The sequence below is a fragment of the Alosa alosa genome, chromosome 3, assembly GCF_017589495.1.
Source record: "Alosa alosa isolate M-15738 ecotype Scorff River chromosome 3, AALO_Geno_1.1, whole genome shotgun sequence".
Lineage (NCBI taxonomy): Eukaryota > Metazoa > Chordata > Actinopteri > Clupeiformes > Clupeidae > Alosa > Alosa alosa.
The window spans coordinates 19,797,470-19,825,405 of NC_063191.1; the positions used below are offsets into that span (position 1 = coordinate 19,797,470).

The following is a 27,936-nucleotide window of genomic DNA, read 5'->3' on the forward strand; positions in this document are numbered from 1 at the left end:
AACCCCCCACCCCGCGTCAGTCTGCTCGGCACGGTTCCGGCAGGAGGCCCGCCAGCCGGCAGCTCTGAGTCCACAGATGGGCCTGGAGAGCTTCGTCGTAGGAGGCTGCCGCTGACCGGGCCCGTCGCCCGTTGTGCAGGTAGCACCCGCCCACCCCCTCCAGTTCAGCGGCCGTGGCTGCGAAGATGGCCGTGGAGGCTCCTTGGGCAGCGGTCTGTGGAGGCAAAGATGCACAGATGGCTTCAAGAGGCGCTCATGCCAGCACATAACAGCTCCGAGCTAAGCAAAGCTCACCCCACTGAACTGCGCAAACACCAAGTTGTCAAAAACTCGCAGACACCTGGAATCTCCTTAGAATAAATGTGATTCAGCTTAAAGCCTTAGCCATTTCACACTGATGGAAAAACAAAATCTGTGACAGCAGTGCTGAAATAACTCATCTCAGGATAGATCCTAAATATCTACAGAATAAATATATGCAATGGAGGTGTATTTCTTACATAAAAACAAACCTCAATCGAATTCCTTTATGCACTAGTGTTTGAAAACTAAACCAATCTCATATCAGTGAAGATACCCATATCAGTGAACCCATTTTTTTTACATAAACAGTAAAATCTTCAATGAAAGTGTAGCCAAATGTTTATCTGAACTTGTACTGACAGGAAGCTAATCCCATAACACCGCAGATCCACTCAAACTGGCTGGCAAGAAATGTCTCAAGAGCTCCAAGCTGTTCTGGTATGTGGAATAATATCCCTGAGCCTCACATACAGGTCTGGTGCTCTGGTGAAATGGATAGCAAAACATGAACTTCAGAGCAGCTCTGGCCGTTAGCTCTGGCTGTTTTCACATGCCTGGCCATATTTTATGATGAATACAGCCTCTGACGGCAGAGCCCGTCGGCACATGTGACACACACGCACATCAGGGTGGAGATGACTGAGCTCCATGGCAGCGTTACGCATGAACTTCTCTTTAAAGTCAAACATCAATGTTTTAGGCGCTGCAGACTTCCGCAGTGGCATAAGGTATGCTGCAGCAAGCTCTACTACTGACATTCCACACACGTCCTCCTAAAGAATTGCCCCTCGGCCTTACAGATAAGCCTCTGTAATAACTACTCATTTCAGAAATCTGACAATCAGTGGTCTCTGGAAAATGTAAATGTTGCTTTTTAATCGTATGCTAAAGAGACAATCTCCATGTCAAATACCATAGCATAATTTATTTGTGTATATGCACATTTAATATCATCACCTTGACCTTGACAAAAAATTAGCCCTTGGCAATCTGGACAACATCTGGCCGTGGCCATAGGAGGCGAGGCCCGGGTGTGTGCAGCAGCAGGTGTCATGATGAGGGGTCCGTCCCTGGCGGAACACATGTCGCTCTGAGAGGACGACAGAGACTGCCTGGCTGTCACTCAAACACTGTCACAGCTGCTTCCCCCTCACATCTGCACTACAGCACGGGAGGACGAGAGGACCGAGCTGGTCACAAATACTGTTTCCCACAAATACTTATCAATAGCTTCTGGGTCATCACATCCACTGATCACTTGTCAGATCAAACCCAGCAGCACTGCCAGAGAGGCTGAAAAGGTCAACTAAAGTCCTTTTTGCTTGGGATTAGCTTGCCATGGGGAGGTGGGGTGATGTAATTATTAACAGAGATTTTTGAACCTGTTTGAATGTGCCATTTCCGTCAATTTTATGGACTTCACACTCCTGAGTCAGTAAAGATTCCAGCACCTATTACCTTCTGTAAAATGAGCTGAAGAAATAGCCTCAGGTTATACTAATCCTGTGTGAATAGATGTGTGAATATCCTGTCATATCCTGAGGAAAAGTTTTTTTCTCTCTCTATAAAAGTGCTTTTTTTCTCTATGGAAACACTCAAGGTGACATGTACTGTTTGAATTTTGCTGATTGATAAGCTAATCTAAGCCCAATCTAAACATATCTTTGTACGGGCCTAATGTGTTTATTTAAGCACACCTGCGTATCACCTTTTTAAAATTGAGGCCGAAGGTTGCTAAATACCAAGGCCCCTATCTTTCACTCACCCGGCGCAAGGTGGTGCAAAGCGCAACGCAAAGCTTATTCTTAACTTACATTCAGTCAGTGTCGGATTTTTTTACTTTTATTAAACCTTGCGCCCAGGGGTGTGGTAATTAGCAACATAAGGTGTGGTCTGGCGCTTGATCCAAAAATCGCTATCTTACACCCTCTAAAAATCATTACGCCACTGACCAAGAAAAACCTGGTCTATAGCGAAAGGCACATAAAAAGCACAATATTGTGTAATAGTGAAAGTAATTAACTGTGTAGAACTGTTTTGTCGTTCACTATGAGGTGAAGTTAGTTTCACTTTGCCTATGAGTTCAAATAATAGACGAGTGCAGATGTGTGTAGGCTATACTCTGCTAGTCACAAACAGGTTTTAGTAAAGCATGGTTTAGTGGAATACCTGTTCCATACGGTCTCGCGTGCAAGCACATTCCTTCAAATGGGCCGTTGACTATCAAAATACTGACGTGCTGTTTGAAGTTAAACGGAATGACAGATGTCATTCTCATTGGTTTAAAGAATGTTACGCTCAAAACACACCCATGACTGATTAAGAAACATAAGAACAACCTTTTTGCGCCAAGCGCCCGGTGTTTGATCCCATACTGTAATTTCCCAACTATTAGCCGTGGTTTATACATTGATTTTGCAAAATTTCTTCAGCTATGAGGTTAATACAAGGGGACCATTAACATGGTATTAATATGGTTTGGCTTTTTTAATTTGCATAAAACACTGTCCTGCGGTTTATACACAATGCGGCTAATACACAGGAAATTACTGTAATCGCACCATTAAATTAGTGAATGTAGACTGGCCACGCCTTTAATGTCTATAAACTTTACGCCTCTGACCATCCGTCTCTGATCGCCAAAATAGCCCTAATACACATTAAATTATTACTAAATTGTCTGAATCCTAAACTGCACACTACCACACCTAGACATTTTGCCATCAGCATCCAGACAGTATGTTTGTTGCTTGATTGCACATAAACACACACATGTGGGGGTGTGACAGTACGTAAATCGAGTAGCCACTCCCGTCTCCATAACAGACTTCCAGTGGTAGAATTACAGTACTCCACCTCCTCCACCATGTAAAACTAATACCGTCCGAATAGAGCTTAAGACAGACTCATGTGTTTATCTGTTAAAAATATCACGCTGTGCAGACATCTCTTTGAGGGATATAATTAAGCAAATATCTGAGTGTGACATTTGAGGTCTTCTTGAACGTGTGAAATTGAAAAAAAAACCATGTAAAATAGATTGTACAATTGTGTGCCGCCAAAAAGCCATGTAGTGTACACACCTAGTTATCAACGCAACTCATCCTATACCAGAGAACATCCTGGTTGTTTTGCACTGCTCCCGACCAGACCACACCCTCCTGTGTGTTTACCTGCACTCTGTGGCAGGTGCTGTTTTCATTCATTCCATTCACTGGTGGCTGGGGACAGCAATGGTGTGTGATGTGCAGCCTGACTCATCTGAAACTCTCTGATACCTTTATGTGTGGTGCATAACACTAAGGCCAGCCATAGACAGTGGACTACTACTGGAGAGAATCTTTCTGTATACATAATTTGCCTTCATAGGTTGTACAAAATATGTACCGTACTGTGTCATATGTGCATAATATTATTACATCATTCAGGGAGGTTTATATACAGTGGTATCTCAAAATGTTGACTTCACATTTTCTCTTGATATCTCAACATTCTGACTTAGTATCTAAAAATGTTGAGTTAGTATAACTAGTAGTTTGTGGCCTTTTTCCCAAGTGGTGTAAGCGAGCTTCCCTACTAAGATCAACAGAACGTAACACTAAAACGTAACACTATATGTGATGTCCTTATTAGCTAGAGTGAGTGTGGAGGGACCTTAATTCAGTAAAGTGACAATACATTTATTAACTGAAAAATAAATAAGTATGGGGATAAAATAAAACACATCAGATTAAAAATCAGGTAAGAAGTAACACACAAAAATAAAAATGATAACTAGCCAACTAACCCCTTTAAAACGCCAGCCTTATGAGTTGCATAATCTCTTTGGAACATCACCCTGGTTGACAAGAATGCATTTTGCTGCCCTGTCTACAAGTGAACATTCTTGGCTTGTAACCCTCTTCTATTTTTTTTAATGACTTTTCCAACGAGTTAACTAATGATTAATAGTGCAATTGTGGTTACAGGGCAAAAACATAATTTGTTGAAGCAAATGCCCTGAATGATTAATCATACAAGGGAAATGCCTCCTTGAGTCAGATCTTTAAAGCATTACTTCATGCCTGGGGGTAAATATTTACAATTTGCACCAAAAGGTTTCCCATCCATCTTTACTAAATGAAAGTGCAAGCCTTTTGTTCTACACAGGCACTCTCTCAAATGGAACTGGTAGGTATGTGAGTGGGTGTGAAGTAGAGCATACTATATGATTAACACATGTTTAATTGGCTTTAATTTCATCCGTTTTGGATTTGCTTAGCTTGATCCTTATCAACTCTGAAAGATCACATTTAACATATATTTGCCCACACGGAGACAGGGACAGAGGGACTGCTATAGGGTCTAATCACACTGCCATGGAAAATAAACACAATAAACAAACAACACATTTCTTGTGAAGGTGCCACAACGTACCCAGAATAGCAGTCTTGCCACCAGCTTCTTGGCGAGCTGCGCAGGGCTGCATAAGTGGCGGTACAAGGCTGTGTCCACCATCCCAGGGTCCACGACGTTGGCTGTCACTGGAAATCCCCCTGCTGTGAGCTCTTGCTGCAGGCGGTAAGTGAAAAGAACAAGAGCCAGCTTGCTGTGGGCATATGCAGCATGGGGACTGTAGCTGTGCCTAGGGCCAACAGGAAGAAGGACGGGAATTTAGCAATGTTGTCAACATGGGTTAGCTTCATTCTCATTTGGGCACTCTCAATGCTCTCATTCCTTTTTGATGTGTCTCCACTAATTATCACTAACGCGGATCATAATTACACCTGTGGCCTAGCATGACATCCAAGACAAATATTTACTCTTCAGCTGGGAGGGTAAAAGTGCATCACGCCATAATACCGAGAGTACCTGTGATGCCTCCCACAGAAACTGCTTCCCACAGAAACGTTCACAACATTCCAGACTCAGCCGCTGTGTGTCGTGAGTAATTCCGCTTGTGTACATACTGCCGTCCTGCTCACCTCTCCTAAATAGCCCTGTCAGAAAAACATCAGTCGTACCGTACCGTACGGGAGGCCAAGACGGAGCCTGCACTTGAGAAGCTGGGACAATGGGACTGGCACTAAGCTGTTGAAGAGGGTCTCTGACTCTCATGCATATCATCCAGGATTCTCTAGAGAATAATCTAGAAACAGCATACTTTCAGTTCAACTGTCAAGTTCTCTTAGCAGAGTGCAATCCTTGTAAATTCAACAGTTCTGGAGTGGGCAGACATCATTTCATTTGTGATGAGGGGGAAGTGTAATGAAAGACAGTAATGTCTGGTGTTTAACAATGGAAGCATCCTATAGATAGAAAGCACTATTCATTTCAGGCAGTCTGTTTGTCAGGCTGTAGAAGAGACCTGGCCCCTAATGTCTTTACGGTTCCAGGAATGTGTTATCAGCTCCCATACCCAGCGCTATCTGCTGCAGAGTACCCTGAGAGACGGGGGCAGGGGCAGGGGCAGCTCAGGAGGACGGCTTTGAAGTACAAAACACAACAATACACAAGACTCAACTCCAGGACTGGGGCTTGGGCTACAGTAATGCTTTTAGTACATTTCCCAATCAATGTTAGTTGTGAAGAATTCTTCACATAAAGCAAGACAACGACCGTCAACCAACTGTGTGCATAAATGCTTAACTGTAATTATATGTGATTATGTCTGTGGAAGGTCGATGTGCCTTGTGTGGGTGTGTGTGTGTTTGTGTGTTTGTGGGTGTGTATGTATGTGTGTTTGAGAGATAGCACTGTCTGTCGAATTTTATTGGAAGATATCTCATTAGTCTCTCGTTAATGTCACCGGGTGTTCATTTGAGTTCCCTGCATGTCTCTCTCTCTGTGTGTGTGTGTGTGTGTGTGTGTGTGTGCCTGCACTGTGTGTCATTGGGATATGTCAACTGTCGGACAACGGGGAAGTGCTGGTGTGTCTGAGCAGCAGGGGCGTCTGCTAATGCCTGTCAGCCTGCAGAGAGCTCATGCTGGAAGCAGCTGTGCTCTCCTTAAACGCCGGCACCGGCGTCCCTGTGCCAGATCCCCCGAATGTGCGGCAGATTAACACCAGGCCATTAACCCCACGAGCAGGGACACACGGAGGTGAGGAAGCTGCTTATTAGCACATTCAATTTTACCAAGTTGAAATGAACCAAATAATAAATAAGCAACATGGCGCTAAAGGTCAATACAGTATTTAGAAGTGTAGTGAGAGTGGCACACTTGACAATGATACTGTTCATCTACACCTGTCTCTGTGCTAACATCTTTGGATTTGATTTGTTTATTTGCTCGTCTATTTACGTTTTTGTTTTTCTGGTGGACACAAAAGCTCTTTAAGCTCCACTTACTCAGTGGCTTTTCTCTAATTGCTCTTACAGTAAAACAACATGTCATGATAATAGCTCCATCGCTACCACCCCAAGGCTACGGAGCATTTCTGTGTTCCGTGGGAAAGCCCTCGCTCGCCGTACCTTCTCTCGGCCTCCTTCAGGCTGAGCTGGCCCATGTGGTGTGCGGAGGAGGAGATGGTGACGATGCGAGAGTAGGAGTCATGCTGCCCAGACTGCTTCAGGGTGTCCAGGAGGAGGCTGGTCAACAGGAAGTGGCCCAAGTAATTGATGCCAAAATGTTGCTCAAAGCCCTCTTCTGTTTTTGTTTCAGGCACCAGCATAACAGCTGCTGTTGGTATAAAAACAAACAGTTTTAGTTCACATCAAACAAACCTCTCTACACACTGGATAGCTAGAACTAAATCACCAAGAGCATGGAAACTCTGCCCCTAATACTGTCCATGACTTGACATAGATAAATGGGGCAAAATGGCAATTTCTCCCTGCTTGAAATTTGAGTGGATAACTAATTTAAATAATGACCTGTTCATTCACCTCAGCATTTATAATTATAATTTGTCTTTTTCGCTCAAAATACCAATTTGTTTTGCACCAATGAGCCCTGGGTAATCAAGATAACAGCACAATGTATTTTTGTGATAATACACATTATGCACAAGCTTCCTGTTCCTAATGAATGAGGAAGAGAGGTGCTTTGGTGGGTGATTAATGTCATATAAGTAACCTGGAATTGAATTTGGTTTTAATAACACTAAAATGCTCTAAACCTGTTTAACACATAGCAGATGGAGATTACAAATTTAAAGCTGCACTACAGAAGACACATGGATTTGTCCTTTATGGTGAAAATATGTAATTGAAAACAAATCAGTTGTGTTGCAGCATCTTCACAAAGTAATCCGATGATGGCCAGTGCAAAGTCAATCTAACTATGAATAAGAGTGCTTTTACATGACTTGCACACATAGCTGGACCTTATTAAAAGATATCACTGGGGGAGTGATCTTTAGCTAGCTTGGAATGAGTGACTTTAAAAGACAGAAATTATTTTGCTTTTAATCAATGTGTTGATTAAGCAGGCGCCCATTGAAGAGCAGGTAGTGGTTTAGGTGATGAGAAAGAATACTGTTAGAAAAGAAGGTTTTTAAAATTGCCTCATTTTGATCTGTGGTAGAAAGCTATGTGAATGAAGTTGTGTAAAACTGAGCAGAAAGCACCATAGTTATCTGACTAAACAATCAATGCAAAGCGTAATTTCCCATACCAGTTTTTACAGTAGTTGTGCTAGCTTTGGTGTAATGATCGCTGTGTTGAGCTACTAGCTGATCCACATCAGCTCATCACAGTCACTATAATCTGGACTGAAGCTCATCAGATACACCCCTAGCCCAACTGGAATCCAATGGAACGCATTCAAACCACAACAATAACACACGTGTCTTTCTTGGGTTTAACCAAGGTTGATACAGCTAGGTTAAAATGGGGCTGGGGCTGTGGTCAAATGAAACAAAACATTCAGGGCTAGTTCTGTGGCATACGGTCCAATTCTCAATATTGCAAACATTCTGACCTTGGAGGCGGTGTCATGAACACACACTCCATGTCCAGTTTTTAAATCAGGAACATTAAAATACCCTCTCATGTCACAATAACTTAGGATCATATCAGAATTAACATATCTACAAGCAAATGTTGGGACTGCAAACTGTTGGCTGACTTCATACTTTGAGGATGTGACGTCAATCCATGTGGGTGTTTGACAGAGTGTGAAAACCTCCAAATCTGTCCTGACAGTTCAAAAATTAGAATCATAACTTAGACTTAAAGGTATCCAATGCCTAGGGTTAGGGTTGCCGTAAAGCAATTTGTGATTCTCTGGGTTGGGGGAGAGCGAAGCAACAAGGCTGGTTCTCCGTAGATAAAAAAATGTTATGGCTGGGAAGTCACACCATTCTCCAAATTACAAGTTAGTTTACAATCAAAATGACTTTGAAGCTATTATATTAAGATATTAAAATTATATTAAAACTAGCCTAGAAAAGAGTAGAGAAGAGCACCATTCTTAGGCATTATTTGACTTTTGCTACACTTACCCAATTTACATCATACAGTTTCAGCTGGTGAACAGGTGAACAAATAATTCATGAAAACCTAACAGGGATTCCTTTATATCAAACAAATGAATAAACGAAACAAATGACATTACAAATGACAAATGTCTCACATACCTGCTACAGAAACGGAATTGGCAGTCAGATGCCTGCAAAAACTGTCAATCGTGGGCACCTTCCATTTTTTTAATTATTGAAATCATACTGGCATTTGGAGGGAAAATCCAGAGAAGCAAATCCATTTGGCAGAACAGATTTGGGATTAAATAAGGGTTTAGGCGTCTTTGCAGATGAGACAGAAATCTATGTTGGATCTGCGGCCACACTAAGATTTATTTTTAAAAGACTTTACAGGCATCAGTGGTATTCATTCATATTTCAAATTCCTACACAGCTCGGCAGTGAAATTTGCCATTAATATTGCTGGAGATTAAATTATATTTAAATTACTTATATTATTTAGTATGCACTGGTAATTACCAATATCACTGCCTACTGTTTGAGAGAGGAAATGACTTCCCTCCATTCCATTATTGGCACAACAAAAACAAACGACATGTCCACGACATGTGCCAGCATGGCGTTAAATGAGATTGTGAGTGGTGTTAATTACTCGTTTGTCACGCACCATTGTTGACAAGGACATGCAGGGGAAGTCCTCTGTGCTTAAACTTCTTGACAAACTGCCGGACAGACCTCAGGGACGCAAGGTCAAGGTGCTCAAACTCAACTGTCAACAGAGAAAAAACACATACATATTAATATCATACTGTCACACTACGATAGAGTCTGAGCTTATATGAAAGAGACACAGTGGTTTTAACATGCTGATGCTTGAAATTCAGAGGAACACCAGCTTCAGTGAGACGAGAATGGACCACAGGCTAAAAGAGCAGCCACGCCCTGCACCTGTGAACAGGGCCCGAGGCACTGCTATACTCATGTGGGTGTTTACAGTCACAAGACTGCAGCACCTCAGCGGGAAGCCAAGAGTGCTGCTCTAATGGTCCTGTTGGAGTTCAGATGCCTACCCAGTCATATCTTCAGGGATCTGGGAGCTGAACACAAGGGAGAACAAAGAGTAGGTCTGGGAATACCTGGACACATGTATTGTCTTGTACACTGTTACTGTAACAAGAATGCACAAATGGAGTCATTTGTACTTCAAATTAAATTGATGATAAGCTAAGATAAGTTCACAGAGAGAAAACAAGTGCACTACTTAACATAAAATATCGCATATTCATATCTCTTCTGGCTACAAGGCATTTCTTATCTGATCAGCAGCCAAGGCAACATAACATTTAAATGATAAAACACTGCAAGTGGCAAAAGATAAACAAGAATAATAAATGAATAATGATTATGGAGTGTCTAAAAAAAGAAGCAGGCCTGTCATTTTCCTGGTAACAGTCCTTTCATGATTGATGCTAATTGACAACGTTTTCAAACTCATAAACAAGCATGTCAGGTTTTTTGATGACGTACCATCTCCTACATAACGCCAAGCTGCAAAGCTATGACTGTCCTGAGAGGACTCAGAATCAGTATTACCAACAGCCAGTCAAGGGCATGGTATATTTAAATAAGTTCGCCGCTAAAGACCCTCTCAGTTAATTAGACTCATAATGAGTTAAGAACCAGTCGCCCAAGGCAAGGCAAGAGAAGGAGGCAGATCAGCAAATGGGAGGCACAAAAAAGGAGGGGTCATATTGTAATTAGGATATAACCATCAGCCAAAAGCACAGTGACATGATGTTCTGCACAGGACTGTGTGTAGTGTAGTGTGCTGATGTGTGCACCCAGAAACATGCTTACGAGAACAAGCAGATCATCGCAGCAGTGACATCAGAATTGCACACATTGTAAAAGGATTAATTCCAAGAGCCATTTCTGCTCTACAACATCAAAGCACAGTATGAGTGCCTATTAATCTCTTACAACTTGGAGCCCACATAGAGCAAACACAGCTGTGAAAATGGACATTTCACACATCTAAAACATTGTCCATCACGTATGGAATCACTGATGAGAAAACATACATGCAGAATCTGTCTAGAATGTTTTTTTGGATAATAATTTCCGTGAGGCTAATGCACATTTTACATGGCACAGTGTTGGCGTTTAATAGCACAGGAACTTGTTCAATAGCAAATAAAAGCAAGCTTGAGCCACCTTCCTTGCGCACAACAGAATCAATATCCATCTGGTAAATTTCTCATTGTCTGCAGACAAAGCCTAATAAGAAAATGTACTTTCTGTGGGTTTGGCTGGGGCTGGCTCTTTGTAAGAGTGTTTATTCTGCAGCTGAGCATTTCTTCTGTGTACACAGACGGGGCCCACAGTATCAGCTGTCAGATAACACAATGCCTTCGGATTTCACATCATTTTATATAAATGCATACATTACACATGAAGGGGGAAATAGGCTTTCAGCTAATCTTGTGGAAAACAAAAGACTTCATACATTTCCATTAATCTTCACCTTGGAATTAGTATGTATTTGTGGCAAGATACATATAGACATCATAATAAAAGTAATAAATAATAAAAAAAGTAATAAAATTAACCTTCTCATGGCAAAACTGGATATGCTAGCAACTTTTTGAGGCTGCTCCTCTTAAGTAGCTCTCCACAGGAAAACCCTGATCCCCAAGTGTCTCCACTTGAGCAGGTCATTATGTTCAATGGCCAAGGAAAACACAGCACAACAACACTCTGCTCACGCTTTAACACATACATGCAAGCGCTACAGCCCACCAATCACTGCAGGCTGTGTGATTCCATCACAGCATTCATTAACCTCAGGAAGTCCGGTTTAAAATGGCAAGCAGACCCTCAGGACACCCCATGTTCTCGCTGTGCGCTGCAACAAAGTCTCTCGCTAAAATAGGGCAGACAAAAGGGCTTCTAACCACTGTCACAATACACGCACGCATGATACCAGAGCCAGGCACCACCATAGCTCAGGGCTCCAGGGACATTCCACTATCAGAGCTGATGTTATGCGCAGCTTGCCTCTAGGTGGGAGTTAACCTCATTTACACTTTTTACACAGTAAAACCTGAGAGCGTCCACTGGGGTTTCACATAATAAATGGGTTAAAATCCCTCACCCTGTCTCAAAAACACCCAACTGCAGGAAGAGGCTCCAAATGGGAGAAAAGCTCTCCAGTCCTCCATAGATAAATACATGGCCTTTGTATGGGCAGGCGGGCGGGCGAGACGTGAACATGGGGAAGGCGCAGATGTGCTGACCCTTATCATCATCCTATGATGATAGCAGTAATGAGAGGTGAGAAAACACATCTATTCCACTAGGCTGCAGCTGCACAAGCGTAAGCACAGTGATGCTCTACAGCCTCCACTCATGCCAGGCTTTGAGAGACAGGCCAAATCATGCATACATGGGACACTACATCAGGATATCAGGGAGGGCATGTTCGCCCAGAGGGAAACATTTATGCTTACAGAACCACAGTTTTAATGTGTTTACATTTCAGTGCAACACATTCACGACCCTTTGTCACCTTAGTTTGAGGCAAAAAGCTGTTTTTTTAAAACATAACATGCAAGCGTACGAATCCACGAAATGGTACCAAAATGATGCATATTTTTGGCATGATTTCTAGGAGAGCTGGAGATGTTGGAGTTGAAAAGAGAGGATATTGAGGGAATGCAGTGACACACTTTGGGGAGGGAATGCCTTTGTCCTTCACCAAGTAAATCTCTTGAAGATTTGTACATGCCTGAGCATTACATACAACAAGGGGGAAAAAGCTGGAGTGGTGACTCATCTTTGCATTACAGGAAGTGAGTCTTGGCTTATTACAGACAGCTCTGCCTTGGGGCAGTCATTTAAAAACACTGATGGCTTCAGACTTGATGTCTTTGGTTTCTTGTTCATTCTGTTAAATACAGGCAGTACAAGCCTAAACAGATTTTTGTCATCTTAATGTATTTTTGGCCCCTGAAACTTTAATGAAGCCTCAAGGCATCCAAACACTGGCTAAAATGCAAAACAGCAAGTCTGGCTGTGGCAGTATGAATTTCAGAAAGCAGAAAAATGCCCACTAGCCGGGACTGTTTGTTCTGATGTTGTATTGGCTCCAGGCAAGAGGATAACCATCTCTTCCACAAGCCCTTCCATTGTGTTTTATATGGCAATATCTCAGAGCTAACACTGAGTTGGTAGTTTCACTTAAACAAGAAAAACACCAAGAATGATAACCATCACTTTAGGAACAACACATTACTGTGGTGTCTTGTATGTTTTGCATCCTCCCATGACAGGAAAGTAAAACTGTGTGACAGTATTTGACTAATGAGCTCTCTACTCAAATCGGTGGGCACTCACAAAGGTGCACTCCTCACTTTGAGGCTGAGACGATCTGAGAATGACTGACAGCTAAGTGTTCTCTGTGAATGAGATCCAAAATATGAATAATATACTTGAGGGGTATTGCGATTTATACTCATATGCAACCACTATTATGTTTAGCTATAAATGGACATAAAATGTGTACAAAAACAGATCTGGGTCACAAAAATCGGGCCGGTTATAGGCTTAGTTCAATATCACATTTTTAGAAGTGTGGGATGTGACTCTGAGTTGACAACCTCAACGCTAATCTGCACTTTCAAGGATCCTCCATTTCACAACACGTCTCAATCTACTTAACACACCTTTGCAGGGAGCTGAACTCTGCCTTAACCCCTTTACTATTCATGGTTGGTAATGGTGGCCTGGTTTCATTCCCACACTGCCCTGCCCTGCCTTTAGAGCTGCCTACAGCACTCTTCACCTTAATATGCAGCGCTGCCATCCCAGAGGATTCACAGCACACAACCTGCTGAATGTGTCAGTGGTGCACAATTGGCCATGTATATCTCATGAATTATTTTTTTTAATCTAATGTTTCTGAAACACAAAATATTGCAATATTACACCATTATGTGTAGATGATAAATCCATTGCAGGGTTTATATCACACTATAAGAATCACAAAAGATCGTGTCCAGTGACCTGGCACTAGTATCTGTTTCTGCCACTCTCTCGGCAGCCAAACTGAATCCTACTGTATCACACGGATCATGATAAAGACCTAGTCTCACTAGGCTGACATCACCGATATGTTTGCCAATTAGTGAAGATACTCTCCCTTTTATCTGACATTGCTGGAGTTGCTGGCTTCCCACTATGGATATTCATTCCCATCATATGAGAAATTAGTTTTGTTTTACTTTTTTATACTGAAACCACTGAAAATTAATTGTAAATATCTTCAGATGTCTAAACTTATTTAGTGATAAGTTAGTTTTTTGAGTGCAACCCAACGGTTGCTGTGAAGTGAGTAAACCACCTTAAGAGACATCATAACAACAAATATTAGCCCTCGTGGAGCCTCCTTGCTAGCATGCCCATCTCCCAATGTGCTGCAAGTTTGCAGGTTCTAGCCTACACGACTAAGAAAATTCACCATAACAGTATATGACTGGCAGCAGGCTTGCCAGCAGTTTTCCATCCTAGTGTAGGGCTAAGGTCAACTAGGGCTGCAACAATTAACTAATTAATGAATTAGTTGTTAACCATTACATTTGTGTAAGTAATTAAAGAAACAACCTTCAAATTCTCAGATTTTACTTAAATATTTTTTGGTTTACTTACGTTTCTATGAGAGTAAATTAAATATATTTGATGTGTGGACTAAACACGGCATTTGTGGACATATTCTTGGACTACTGGGAGAATTGGTCATTGACATCTTTTAATCTTCTTTTAATTTTCTGGCATTTTATCGATTAAACAACATAAAAATACAATGCAGGTTACATGAGTCTAAAACTAACACAAGTTGCCCATGTAAGGAAGAGAACAATTGTTCACTCCTGCAATGTGTGCTTTTGTGTTTACAGTGGAGGAACTGCTACAACTGTTAGGAACTGTTATACACAACTCATTTCTATGGCAGGGGGAACACTTTTGAGCATTGTAAATTTGATAAAAAAAAACAGAAGTCAACACAAATAAAAATGAAATCGGGAAACTTCACACACAGTACATTCAAATACTGGTGTAAGCCCCTCTCAAAGATAAGTATGCACAACCCATAAAATGAAGGGCTACACAGCTGCCAAAGCAAAAAAAAAATATCAGATATTTTCAGATGTTTCTTAGTTCTCACATCTACAGTAAACAATAGGCCTACTAAAAAATAAATGCATTTAATGGAAATTATGTCTTAATTTCCACTGTCAATAATGCAAGTTAGATCACCCAAGCTACTTAACGGTAAATATTCTAAGGCTACCGTGGGTGTCCTTGTTAAAACTCTTCAAGGCCGTTGTCCACACTGATCCCCAAATACTTGGCAAATTCTGTGAGGGATAATGTAAAGCCTGCTCGTCCTTCTTGAAAAATTCATCCCAGCAGGATGTGCACCCCTGCGCCTGAAGCGCAGCACCGGGTTAGTGTTGTCCTGAAGGGATAGTTTAGTGTGATAGTGCAAAATGACATGAAAGATGAGAATCAAAAGCATAAAAGCTATTGTCAATGACAGCAGTTATTATTCATTTTCAGTGGTCATTATCAAGAAATGTCAACCCTCTTTGGCCCATCCAATTCAATGGAACCATTGTGAAGAACTGTATTATAAGTGCTGAATAATAAGAGAGGTTCAATTCTGAGTTATATAACATGGAAATAATCAGATACAAGTGAATATTCATCAGCAGGCTTTGGCCCCTATCTTGCACCCAGTGCAAGGTGGCACATAGCTTATTCTTAACTTACAACCAGTCATTGGCAGATTTTTTTTTTTACTTTTTATTCAACCTTGTGGCCAGGGCTATGGTGATTAGCAACATAAGGTGTGGTCTGATGTGTCTTATGCGTATGCGTAAAAACCTGGTCTATAGAGAAAGGCGCATATAAAGCACAGCTGACGAGATGTAAGCAGCAACTCCTCTGCAGGATAAATATCCTTAGGATTTTTATCTTATTCGAACATTATTGTGTTGCTTTTTTCAGTATATGTTTTCGATGGTAACCTTGTCAGTCAATAGTGAAAGTAATTAACTGTGTATAACTGTTTTGTCGTTGACTATGAGATCACGGTGAAGTTAGTTTCACTTTGCCTATGAGTTCAAATTATAGACGAGTGCAGATGTGTGTAGGCTATACTCTGCTAGTCACAAACAGGTTTTAGTAAAGCATGGTTTAGTGGAATACCTTGTTCCATACAGTCTCGTGTGCAAGCAGATTCCCTCAAATGCGCCGCTGACTATCAAAATACCGTTTGATCAAATAACTGCGCTATTAAATTACTAAATGTGGACTGGCCACACCTTTAATGTCTATAAACTTTACATCTCTGGCCATCCATTTCTGAAGTCGCCAAAATAGAGCCCTTTCATAGTATGAACATTCACCGATATGGGCCTCTTATGTTATACTGAAACATTCAGGATCCCAGAGCCTTTCGCCATTCATTTTACCAAAAAGGTTCAGAGGCATAATTCAATTTGGTGGAGTACAAGCTGTATAAAAGTGTGTGCTTTCAGCTCCAGTGTGTGGGAGGGTGACCTTGTCTCGTTTAACGCACTGTGTGCTGTGAGTAAGTGGCTAGTGAGACATGTTTGCTGACTAACAGTTCAAAGAAATCAAAATGTCCATCCTGCTCTTCCTTTTTATTGGATGTGCTCAGCTCTTGAAGAACTACATAGGGAGACATTTGACACTCTGACCTTTTGTCAGCTAAATTATTATGTAAACATTGCCATCTACAGTATTGCCAAAGGAAACAGATCTATACTGACATTACCTGGTGAATGATAATTTAGAGGTATTAATTCATCTTTTATGTTTTATAGTAACTTCTGCAACAAGTAATAATAATAATAATAATAATAATAATAATAATAATAATAATAATACATTTCTAGACTCTTTTCTAGACACTCAACTTAATTTAATTAACTAATTTAGTAGAGATAAGGTCACTGACACCTCGATTTCCAGGTCACACAAGCAAATATATATGTGTAGGATATTAGATATTGGATACCCACTAAACTGTAAGCCAACTGAATAACAGACTGACTTTAGCCACTGCATCATGCCAATAATGATGACAGACGACAAACACAGATGCCTGTAGTGACACGGGTTAAACAAGGTACTCCCAGACTCCCTTAGAGATCAGACAACATCTGACTGATGCTGCCATCTCATTTGCAAAGAACAAAATGAAGACAACTTCAAATGATGTCTGCCATCTTCACTTAACCTGTGATGCTCACTCTGGTAAAGCCCAGCTGTCACAGACTCACCATGCTCCATCAATGGACAGATTGATGTTCTCCAGCCAGAGAGTGAAGGAGAGGAGACAGAGGGGCGGTACATCCACAGACAGCCAGTCGTGATAAGATTTATCTCTCATGGCAGCAACAGAGGAGATGGATCACAATTGATGGCAGGGTGGGGAGGAATGACAAAAAGGGTGACAAACACAAGCCGCCCAGATCTTCATTTGTAAGCAGCCCTTTCAGTGGAGCCTTGATAGGCTCACCTGCCAAAGACAATCACCAGGACCACCTACCGGACTGGTGGTAGGGTCACATAGTGGCATGGCTGCCTTTGTCTAGATGACTGCTGCTTATCCTGATTGCTTCTCGGGATGAAAAACACTCTCCAGACTGTATCTCTAGAGTGAAATGCCTGTGCTGATTGCAGTTTGTTGCTATTCTCAGTGCTAGACTATATTCTACTTTAAGGTCATTCAGTCAGACCAAGCTTGAGTATTGATACAGTCCCTTAAGTTAGGCTTTCACTGATTTAAGACCATGCAAAAACTATAGTGAAAAGAGATCAAAAGTACAATGAATGACCATATGTTGGGTAGGCTACTCATGTTTTCAAGAGGTACAGACTTAGCACCAGACAAAAAATTCTTTACACAAAAGTTAAAAGTCCTTCAGGAAGTTCAATAACTCCTGCAGGCCCTATCTCAAGCATACAAACTCATTAACATGTAATCTATTTACAAACTGCAGTGAGTGGGCACAACCGGGAGGCAATTTCGCAGAACCCAATCACGCCGCCTCCAGTGAATCCCCCACGGCAGTTGGCCGGATTTGGAACAAACGCAGTCTGACAAAACACACTTATTACAAGTCTTTGGCATACATTGGAAATGACTCTGTGCCACAATGCATTGCGTTTAAAGTGACAATATTTTCCCCTGAGCAGTTTTCCCAGACCACTGTCTTTGGGCTAACCATGCAAGCTTGACCATATTTTTTTTGCTATGCACAGAGTAAGATGCCTAAGACTTGACAATAAGTCATGCAGCCCTGCCTGGTCAACTAACTCTACAAAACAGATTTAACACATAAATCACAGCTGATGTGACTGAGAGAGATTATTGCTAGAAGATACAATACCACTACACAAGCACTCCCACACAGACCTCTGTATTGTATTGTACTGTATTACTGACTGCAATCTTCTATAATATAGTGTGGATTGGGCAGACTTCCAGACGTTTCTTAGATGAATGATTTAGGCACATGTAAAACAGAGAGCATCCTGATTTATCGTGCCCTAGCGTGTTGAACTAATTCCATCAATCACTTGGATATTCGCTGATAAGGCTCTGACAATAAAACATAGTGGACTGGGACACTGATGGCGTTTAGGACAGCAGACAGGGGAGGCCAGTGACTGATACCCTGATTAACATGAATGTGCATCATAAATGGAAATGCACAGTGCATTCGCTGTGTGGACTTAAATGCACTTGAGATAAGTGACATGCAAAAACACAAATCTCTCAAAGACAAAGAGAAGCACTAGTAGATTTTTGCTTAAAAGTGGTTCAGTGACAGTCTTATCCCCTTTGGAATGGGCAAGTAAAAACTGGCAGTAGCTCAAGATAGGTTGTTTCATACTCTAGTCTAATGGTGAGTACACTTGTGCCACTATATGTGTACTATATGGACTTCACTGTTATCTCATCTGACCTTCTCACGGTTAGTTATTGACTTTTTGTCAATTTGACACAATAGATCCAATATTGCAGTGTGGTGCATTACTATGCACCAACCACCTCTGATATTCTGGGCCATTCTCTCTGAGGATGCCTTGTAAGGGGCCTGTACAAAGCGAGCCTTACAAGACATGAGGAGATTCATCAAGGACATTTGGCACGAAGACCCTGCACAACATACAAATGAGCCACACTCTCATTTTCATTTAGAACATGGTTGCCAAGTCGTAGAGGGCAGCAACAGATCACAGTCTATCAGTGCTCACTGAATGAAAACTGCTAACACATAGATTTTCAACAGAAAATGTCATCACCAAACAAGCTCAACTTCCACCGGAATGTTCCGTGAATAGAAATGAAGCTGCTTTCCCCATGTGCATTTTCTGAATTCATTATAGTGTCAGAAAAGTGGTAGTGTAGAGGGTTGCAAAACTGATTTAACTGAAAAGCTGTAGGTTTGCAATCTTTCCAGATAGAGACTTTTACCAAATATGTCTAGCATGTCTATCAAAGCAAAGCCTAGGCAAGCCACGTGGAACATGTATTCTTTCCCTTAGGCCAGCCAGGCAGACATTCATAAAATAACACATTCAAAATTGATGAATTAGCAGCAAAGGGGAATGTCAACTTGTTGAGTGGCAAAGGACTAAAAATGCTGTTCACTAAAAATGGACATCAGTGCGAGGCTATTTTTAATTGAATGGCTCTCTGCAGCTCTCTGAGGCTTTGACCATTTGCATTTCCATTCTGCTGCATCTAGATCGCAGGCAAGAGATAAACTGCTTTGACTTACAGTGCGGTGCACTTCTGCTATACCCATCACCTTTCTTGTCTTATTTCCCTGTGGGACTGCTGGCCATTGAAGTCTTTTCTGACAACCCCAACTGGTTTCTGGAGTTATGGTTGCTATGCAGAGATATATGTATTAACAGGCAAGGCAATTGTCAAAAAAGTCAGTGTTTGGGGGCCGCATTTAAAAGGGTGTTATGGAAAATCCATGTCTGCAATGAACCATCGCATTTTAGTCCCCTCCGGCATCTCAAAAAGTCACACAAGGAGAAGCAGGAAGAATGAGATCCACACAGCAAGCTTTGCACAGCTTTCAGCAGTGAGGTCGATAACAGCAAGGCATAAAATAAACAAACTAAATAAGAACACAGGTAGCATGTCTCTTTACCACCTGTGTTTAATCCCCATATCCTTCTCTTTGACAGTTCCAGTAATGTTTAAAGTTGGTCTCAATCATAACCATATGCTCTGTAATTGGATTTTCGTATTAAGTAATAAACACACATAAGCATCATGTACAAGGGGTGTATAGATATCAGAAAGACAAAATACAACAAAAAAAAAAAGAAATATACATGGCAAAGAATGGCAGCAAACTAACAGTTAAATATTTCTTTCTTATTCAATGATTATGTGAACTGTCGGGTCCACATGTGAAATAATGACGGAAAATCCTTGATCAAACTCTTTTCCTTTTTATTTTCACTCTCAGCATGTTATTTCCAATGATGGCCAATTGGTATTCATGGAGAGCCCCAACACAAGTGCCTGCCTGAATTACATTAGGACTGGTGAGCACTCACTGTTCACCCGCCACCTCTGAGCCCAATCAAATGTAACTACAACTTTCAAACTGCCAACTGTCTGTCTGTGAAAGGTCTTTAAAAACAGCCAAATTAAAGACAACCTATCCACCTAAGCATGCACACCAGCTCCCATTATCTAAAAACAGGGCAGTCAAATTGTCCTCAATCTTTGCTGACCTTGTCTCATGACATTGCTGACATATTGTACTTGACAGTGGTCTATATGTTTGGCCATTTCTAACCAGAGGACAGGACCAGCAAAGCCCTGACCTGTGCCATACTATTCCCCCATGACATGTCTGTGTATATTACAACAATGTTTCTGTACATCCCATAAACAATGATGGCTGCCAGTGTTACCATGACATTCAATGCATGCCCTCATTCCTTCCCTCTACACACCATTCAGAAGCGCTGCTGAATCATGGCAGACAAAAGCCTTCTCACTATCTCTTCCCTGATAAAGAGTCCTTCATTCAGTCAGTCAGGTTGGAGTCTCCTCTCAGTAACTCTGTCGACTTGTCTCTTACAACATCAATGGAAGCTAATCACAGTTTACAGCTACAATGATCCACCTTTCCACGACTGCTTTGTGAAGAAGAAATTATACAATATTTGCAGAGAAGAGAAAAGCATACCCTGTGCATCATTTCTTTCTTCACAGATCCTCTTCACTGCAGTCAAACCCTCATTGTCATGGTTTGAGGCTAAAAGAGGAATGGAGAAAGGGGATGATAGATTTATTTACAAATCAGTTTCTCTATTCTTTTATATGTTATTCCTCTAGAATGTATTTTTACATAAAAAAGCTTTGCACAGTATGACATGGCCAACTGCATCTCGAAAAGATAATTTGCTTTGTGTGCCTTTTCAGTGAGATTGCTAGGACTTTACTAAAAGTCCTTATCGTACTTACTTTTTTAATAAAAAAATATTTAAATATTAAAAAAAAAGGTAATATTGGAAGATATTGTCTAAAAATGTATGTAGCATATTGTCACTTTCCTAAAATAATAATAATAAGTTATTTTCCTAAAATAATAATAATAAGTCTTTTTTTTCAGGTTATTCAGAAAACACAAAAAGTTAACCAAAAATGTAATGATTGCAAAAGAAATTTGTCAAAAAATGACATTTGCAATTATTTTAGGAAACTTTTGACCTCATGTAAAGGAAGTGTGTTCTGTTGACACTTGACATTTAACCAGCTGCTGTAGTTGTCATACTGAAGTTACTGTTAACAAGTAAATAGGGAAGTAAATGAGCTCACTATAGATCAAGTTCACAAAGATTCAATGAATCTACACACTTTACTAATGAATCTACACACTTTAAAGCATAAGATGTACATTTTATTATAGATTTTTAAACTAGGCTGAATTTATGTAAGATGGCCAGAGTTAATTTTTGCATGCAACTCAAATTAAGTCCTTGAGGCAGAGTAAATCACTATGAACATCATCAACTGAACTTGTTGCTTTCACAGTAATGGAAATGGATGCTTGATTAAGATTCAATTGGTCTTATTATACCTTGTTAAGTGTTTTAATGATATGTATACTCTACCTATGATAACGTGCATGCCGAGCCTCGTCAAATGCCTCACCGTCTCATATCCCATCCCTCTGGCACCCCCAGTCACTATCGCCACCTTTCCATTTTGTGCGGGCAAAACTGAAGACAAAAACATGGACAAAAAAAAGATTCAATGCACTGGAAGAGTTTAACATGTATATTGAAATACTACATAACACGGTGGTGTGCTTCCTTTACCCTTTCAGATTTTCAACGACAATGCCAAAACAATGCACAGCACTGCGCAATATTTTCAATTCTGACAACTGCAAAACAAGCCCAACATAACTGAAAATGAATACGGCACAACTGAGTAACAGTTTCTCGTGACATGTCACTAGTCTGACCTGAGATTTGTGCCCATCAAAATAATGACAGGCTTTTAAGCCATTCAGAGCCCATTTGCCCTTGTTAGAGATCCCCAAACAGGCCGAGTGTTCAGTTTCCTCTTGTTTGTTCAGCCTGAACCTTTGTCAAAGGAGGCCGTAGGCAATTTATCAGTAAGAGGCCTATGCGAAACAGATCACTTAAAAAAACAAGACCTCAACAGCCATTAAACACAGGTTTATGCTATGATATGTTCAAACTGTTGACATATTGGTTGTCAGTCAAGTCTCCTATAAAAGTGAATTAGGCCTACTTCGGTCTTCATATTAGCTTGACAAATATCTCATAATTTTAATATGCTGTAAATACCTAGATCAAATCTATAAGACCTACACAAAAAAAGTAAACCCTTATAAAAGCTAAGGCACAATAGTCTAGCCACTGACAATGATGAAGACAACAATTTGAAAATGCATATATGCTTTAATACAGAAAGTAAAATATTAAAACCTGCTTGTTGTGCAGTTTAGCCTACGAGAAGAATGAGATTAGACTGGTCTTTGTTTAGGACATTGTAAAGCTGGGGGCGTGCTGGGCATTTGATTATGCTAAGCTTTTCTCTGATTCTCCTTTCATTAACAGGTAACTAGAGCCTTGTTGAACTGATCATGTTTGGAGAAAGGGGATGGTCATTTGACCATAGCTCGTATTTCAACTAAACAAATAGGACTACAACAATTAAGTCCAAAGAGCAGCAGGAATGCTCAATGAATTCAAAGATTTAACATTTGAGATTACGGCTAGACCCTAGACGGCGTCTAAGTCCTGTAAGAACATTTCAAACAAGAGCTTTCGAAAAGGAAGTTTTTTTTTAATCGAACGGACATTTTGCTTGCCAATGTTTAAAGAACCTCAAACTTGAAATAACAAGTCAAAATAAAAGTGACACAATTTAAACTGAAAGGAAAATGAGCGAGCAGTAGGCTACACACACGTGTAGAGATCAATTAGCCTATATGCTGCCGGTGACAACTTACTTTAATTTAGCCAACATTGCACAACTCATTGTAAAACATGATCAGTCATATCAGTTGTGGGCAACACATGAACAGCCTAGGCTACTTCTTGTAATTTTGTAGCCCATACATTATTCCCATCGTCCTCACTCTAGCCTACAAGTGTGCTGCTCTTAAATAAGTAATCAAAACAAAGTAGCCGATGGACTCGCAAAACAGCTGTTTGAGTTTACAAAGGAGGCGGTGTTTTAAGAGGCATTGTGATGGCACTGCTAGTTGACTAGCTGACGGCACCAGCCCTGTTAGCTAGCGCGCAAATTTCGTTTCAGTTGGAAAAGGTAACACTCTAACCTGGCAAGGCCAAGGGATTATTGAAGAGCTGGTAAAGAAGAGCTTTCACGCCAATTAAGTAGAGTTTCAGGGCCGGCAAAATACACTGAAGAAACCACCACATCTCGTTCACGTTAGACGAGTTGATTGGACCCATAGACCATTGGTGAAGTGTGGCAGGATTGTACAACTGGAAAGAAACACCGACTCTGTTGATAGTTCCGGAGTAGCCCTCGCCCTCTAATTCTATGACTCTCACTGTAGCCTAATCTTTAAATTTGAGCAACGTCATTTTCAAACGTGTAAAAGTGATTTGTTTACACTGTGTGTGTGATTGATGTTTATGTGGGTGGGTGCGTGCGTCGCGCCCAAGGGAGCAACATTGTTCATAAAACAGAAATAAGACATACAAACTTACTAACTCACCAAAAACGTTAAACTAGGAAATATATTTCTGAAGACTAAAATATAATTCCTCAGAAATTAATGGCAAAGACTTGTGACCTTCAATGTATTGGATAGACAAACTAAGACTTATAAAACATACATATTGCCTTAAAATAGGCCTAGCCATATAATACTGTAAATGCAAACCAGCATTTCCAAGATAACACCTGATCAGGTTGTGCACATAAGGGGGCAACCATATTCATGCATGGCCAGAAGGGTCACATTGTCCTAGTCATGAAAGGACTGGGGTAGACATTAGAAGGTTATATGTTGCCATATTAGCTGGTTGGGGAAATATAGCCTTAATAAAATAATAAATAATAATAATAAGTATACTCTTTTGATCCCGTGAGCGAAATTTGGTCTCTGCATTTATCCCAATCAATGAATTAATGAAACACACTCAGCACACAGTGAACACACAGTGAGATGAAGCACACACTAATCCCGGCGCAGTGAGCTGCCTGCTGCAGTGAGGGGTTAGGTGCCTTGCTCAAGGGCACTTCAGCCGTGCCTACTGGTCGGGGTTCAGACCGGCAACCCTCCGGTTAGAAGTCCGAAGCGCTAACCAGTAGGCCACGGCTGCCCAGCCTTGTTAGTGGTGTGCTGTATAGGATCCCACTAATAAGGAGACAAGGAGTCTGTAGGTCTCAGATCTACTGTTATCTACTGTTTCACCAATAGTCTTGCACATCCTTCATTCCTTTATAGCCTACTGGAAACTTGAAACATCGTATTAACCCATTGTACGCTAATTGGCACAGTTTGCTGTTGAATTGAAGAATAAGGAATTAAAGACATAAATAAGAAAATAATGTTTAGGGTCATCAGAATAATATAACCTAATTGCCTAAAACTGATCAAAACAATGAAACCTTTGGCTTTTTTCCCGTTAGGTGTTGCCCCAAATGGGCACTCAAACGGTTCCGTTGGATTAATGCTTCCTGGTGGGTAAGGCGGACGTTCAGGGGTGTCTTTGCCAACAAAGTTGTTTTAGTGAGAGAATCACATCTGTCAGTGCATAGGTCTATAACAGAGCCGTGTGAGTGGGCCGAAACAGTTGGCCTGGCAGCAGCTGAATATGATGTTCAGTGATTGTGGGAATAGAAGTACTTCTCAAACAACTCCCAAGAGGACAGCTACTGGCCCACTTTCTATGACTTCCATTCTCACACTGATACAGACATTTAAAACTATCCTCCACCCCAGCTGTCTTTACTAGCAGACTAGCATAAGGTACTTATAAATCGACATTGAAATACCAGACTATTTCCACAGACTCTCTCTCTCGCTCTCTCTCTCTCTCTGTGCGTGTGTGCAAGAAAGGGAGAAGGTCATCAGGTAGCTTTAATGTATTGTGAGTCAGTTGGTTGTCTATGTTTACATGTGTGTGGACTGAACCTAACCATCTGAATGCCGTTGAACACACAGAAGTTCTTCAAATGCATTTTGAATGGGATTCATTTAAAAGACAGACATGGCAGGCTACTTTGTGATGATTGTTTCATTTATGCCTTTGGGTGCATTTTTTGTGTCTTAGACTTTTCATGTCTGTTGAAAGGAGGACAGAGTTTCATTACACGCCTTGGAGGTATCTTACAGGATGAGTGGGGTTAATTACAAAATGTGGTGTAAAAACTGTTTACACTCTATTTACACACAATGTCCTGATATATGATATAAAGATATATTCAGTAGGAAAATACTGTATTATTGTGTAATGCATAAATGTATTAGATTCAAACATGCAAAAATCCATACATTAACCTGATACATTCTAAGAATGAATACATGGACAGATAACCTAGGAAACAAATAATACAAAGATGACCCATGCAGAGCTGTGTGAATGATAAAGGAATGGTTTAGATAAATGGTTACAGAAACTGGGGACTGTCAGAGAGATAACTGACATTGAGTCAGGAATATGTACTCGTCTTTCCCTGAAATATTGCTCCTATAAAACAGGCAACGCATATAGGTGTTGTTGATGGATATTGCTGCCATGGCTCAGTCAAGCTACATTGTCTCTTGAATGAATAACAGGAAATGTATTTGAGAGTGTCAGAAAATAAGGGTCTGCAGTATAGATGCCTGTCAATTATGCCAGAGCTGAACTCTGCTTAATGAACACTGCAATGAAAGTAAAAAAAGCTTGAATATGATTTGTGGGATCCCTTTGAGTACCTTGTCAACTTGAGTGAAGGGCATAGGTATATTGACAAGGAGCTGACCTTTTAACTAAATTCGCCTGACTTGGTCCAATAGGCTATTTTGACTATGTTTTTAGTGTTTTCGTAAGGCAGCTCTTTATAGTGCTATTTCAAGCCACCAAAGTGTCAGTCTCAATCTTCACATTTACAATACAATTCATTCACCTTTTTTAATCAGTGGTGCAGCTACAATAAGCCTATATTGGAACACACGCTTGAATCAATCAAAACCAAACATTTATTTTTTTGTCAATTCGAAAAAGAATCTCCCATTAGTTCATCATAACGTCAATGTGTATTTCAATGCGCCGCTGAAATTTGATAAAATACCAAAGGTAACAGAAAATGTTATAAATAAATAACGCGTGGAAAGCGATTGATGACATACCATTGGACTCACCAGGGTCACCCTGACTTCTCCATAGCCATCTACTCTATTCCGTTTCAGTGATGCTCGATGAATCTCCAACATCAGATGCCGTGATCACAATCCACATCTCGGCATATGTACCACAGTATGACATACAGAATAAGCAAAATAGCAAAAATAAACAAAGCCACTAAAATTGCCTTTGTCACCGGAGATATGAAAGACTGCATGTCAGCAGCCAGTCGGAGGAGCGACGCACAGTTTGTAACAAGTCTTAGAAGCGCAAGGATGGACAACGTCTGTCTCCAGTAAAGCTAGAGAAAATCTTTAAAAGCGGTTCCGATTTTTGACAGTAAAGAGTTGAGCAGAATAGAGGTTCAAAAAGAGAAACGAGCTGTGTTCCGAGATGCACCTCAGTGACTGAAGCTGAAATCCACAGCGCAATCATGAAGACCGAACCACAGTGAAACCACGCTTGGGCAAAAAAAGTAGTAAAAGGTAAATTTATATCCTATTGAGCGTGAAAATTGCCACGCAGCTCAGCTGAATAGACACTGTTACTGCGTTGGGAAACAGGTTGATGTAGCCTATTCAACAGTTCCTCCGTCCGTTCACTCAACTTGGTCGCAATTGTAAAGGATGTCGGAGGTGCTCTGTGTGATATGGTCACATTGTCTTTCAGGGAAACCCACGTCAACGCAGACATCATCACAAGAATTAGCATCAGCATTCCTGCCACGAATAACCCCGTGATCAATGTCATCGCATTGATTAGCCTATAACTACTGATAATTATATTTCATACCTTAAACCAACAGGCTTTTTTGACTGTTTCATCGATGCTCAAGTTCTACCGTCAACAGAAATGGGATTGGCCTATATGTCTATATAGCCTACAGTTTGATAATTAGTTCCTAATAATTTAATTAACACACACACAAATCCCACTTCAGGTAAAAAATAGGTATACACTAGAGTGAAGTGCAGTACATCTGCTGTTTGCTAGGTGGCACACCATGACATGTCAAAGGATGCAACGCTTGAATTCGTATTAGGCTTGATGGCTCAGAGCGAATTACAATGAAAACGTCATTTTGAGAGTTTTCAAAGACGAACCTAATTGTTGTTCAAGTTATATGATTTAAGACATAGCCATCTGCTTTCAAAACCCTTGCCTAAGGTGTAAGAAAATGCATTAGGCTTAGGTTACGGTCATATTTGAAATAATTCCCATAGGCTATTGATTTGAAAAAGTTGCAACGTGAA

At 40.8% G+C, this 27,936-nt stretch overlaps 1 protein-coding gene across 1 annotated transcript; it reads right to left on the minus strand.

Annotated features, from left to right (window-relative positions):
* Positions 1-16: 16 nt before the first annotated feature.
* On the minus strand, positions 17-27,323 carry LOC125291629 (dehydrogenase/reductase SDR family member on chromosome X-like). Its single transcript, XM_048238451.1, has 8 exons — positions 26,701-27,323; positions 23,659-23,827; positions 21,956-22,063; positions 21,028-21,096; positions 9,375-9,476; positions 6,756-6,963; positions 4,720-4,927; positions 17-214 (listed from the first exon to the last, which is right to left on the minus strand). The coding sequence occupies exons 1-8, from the start codon at positions 26,770-26,772 to the stop codon at positions 17-19; spliced, it is 1,134 nt and encodes a 377-aa protein (XP_048094408.1). The 5' UTR covers positions 26,773-27,323.
* Positions 27,324-27,936: the final 613 nt, after the last annotated feature.

Excerpts from the sequence above, each read along its gene's own strand:
- LOC125291629 (XM_048238451.1), bottom strand. The coding sequence starts at position 26,772 with ATGTTGGAGATTCATCGAGCATCACTGAAACGGAATAGAGTAGATGGC. Across the intron at positions 23,828-26,700 it reads GAGAAGTCAGGGTGACCCTG|TTGTACAATCCTGCCACACT; the intron begins GTGAGTCCAATG and ends GTTTCTTTCCAG. Across the intron at positions 215-4,719 it reads TGGCAAGACTGCTATTCTGG|ACCGCTGCCCAAGGAGCCTC; the intron begins GTACGTTGTGGC and ends TTGCCTCCACAG.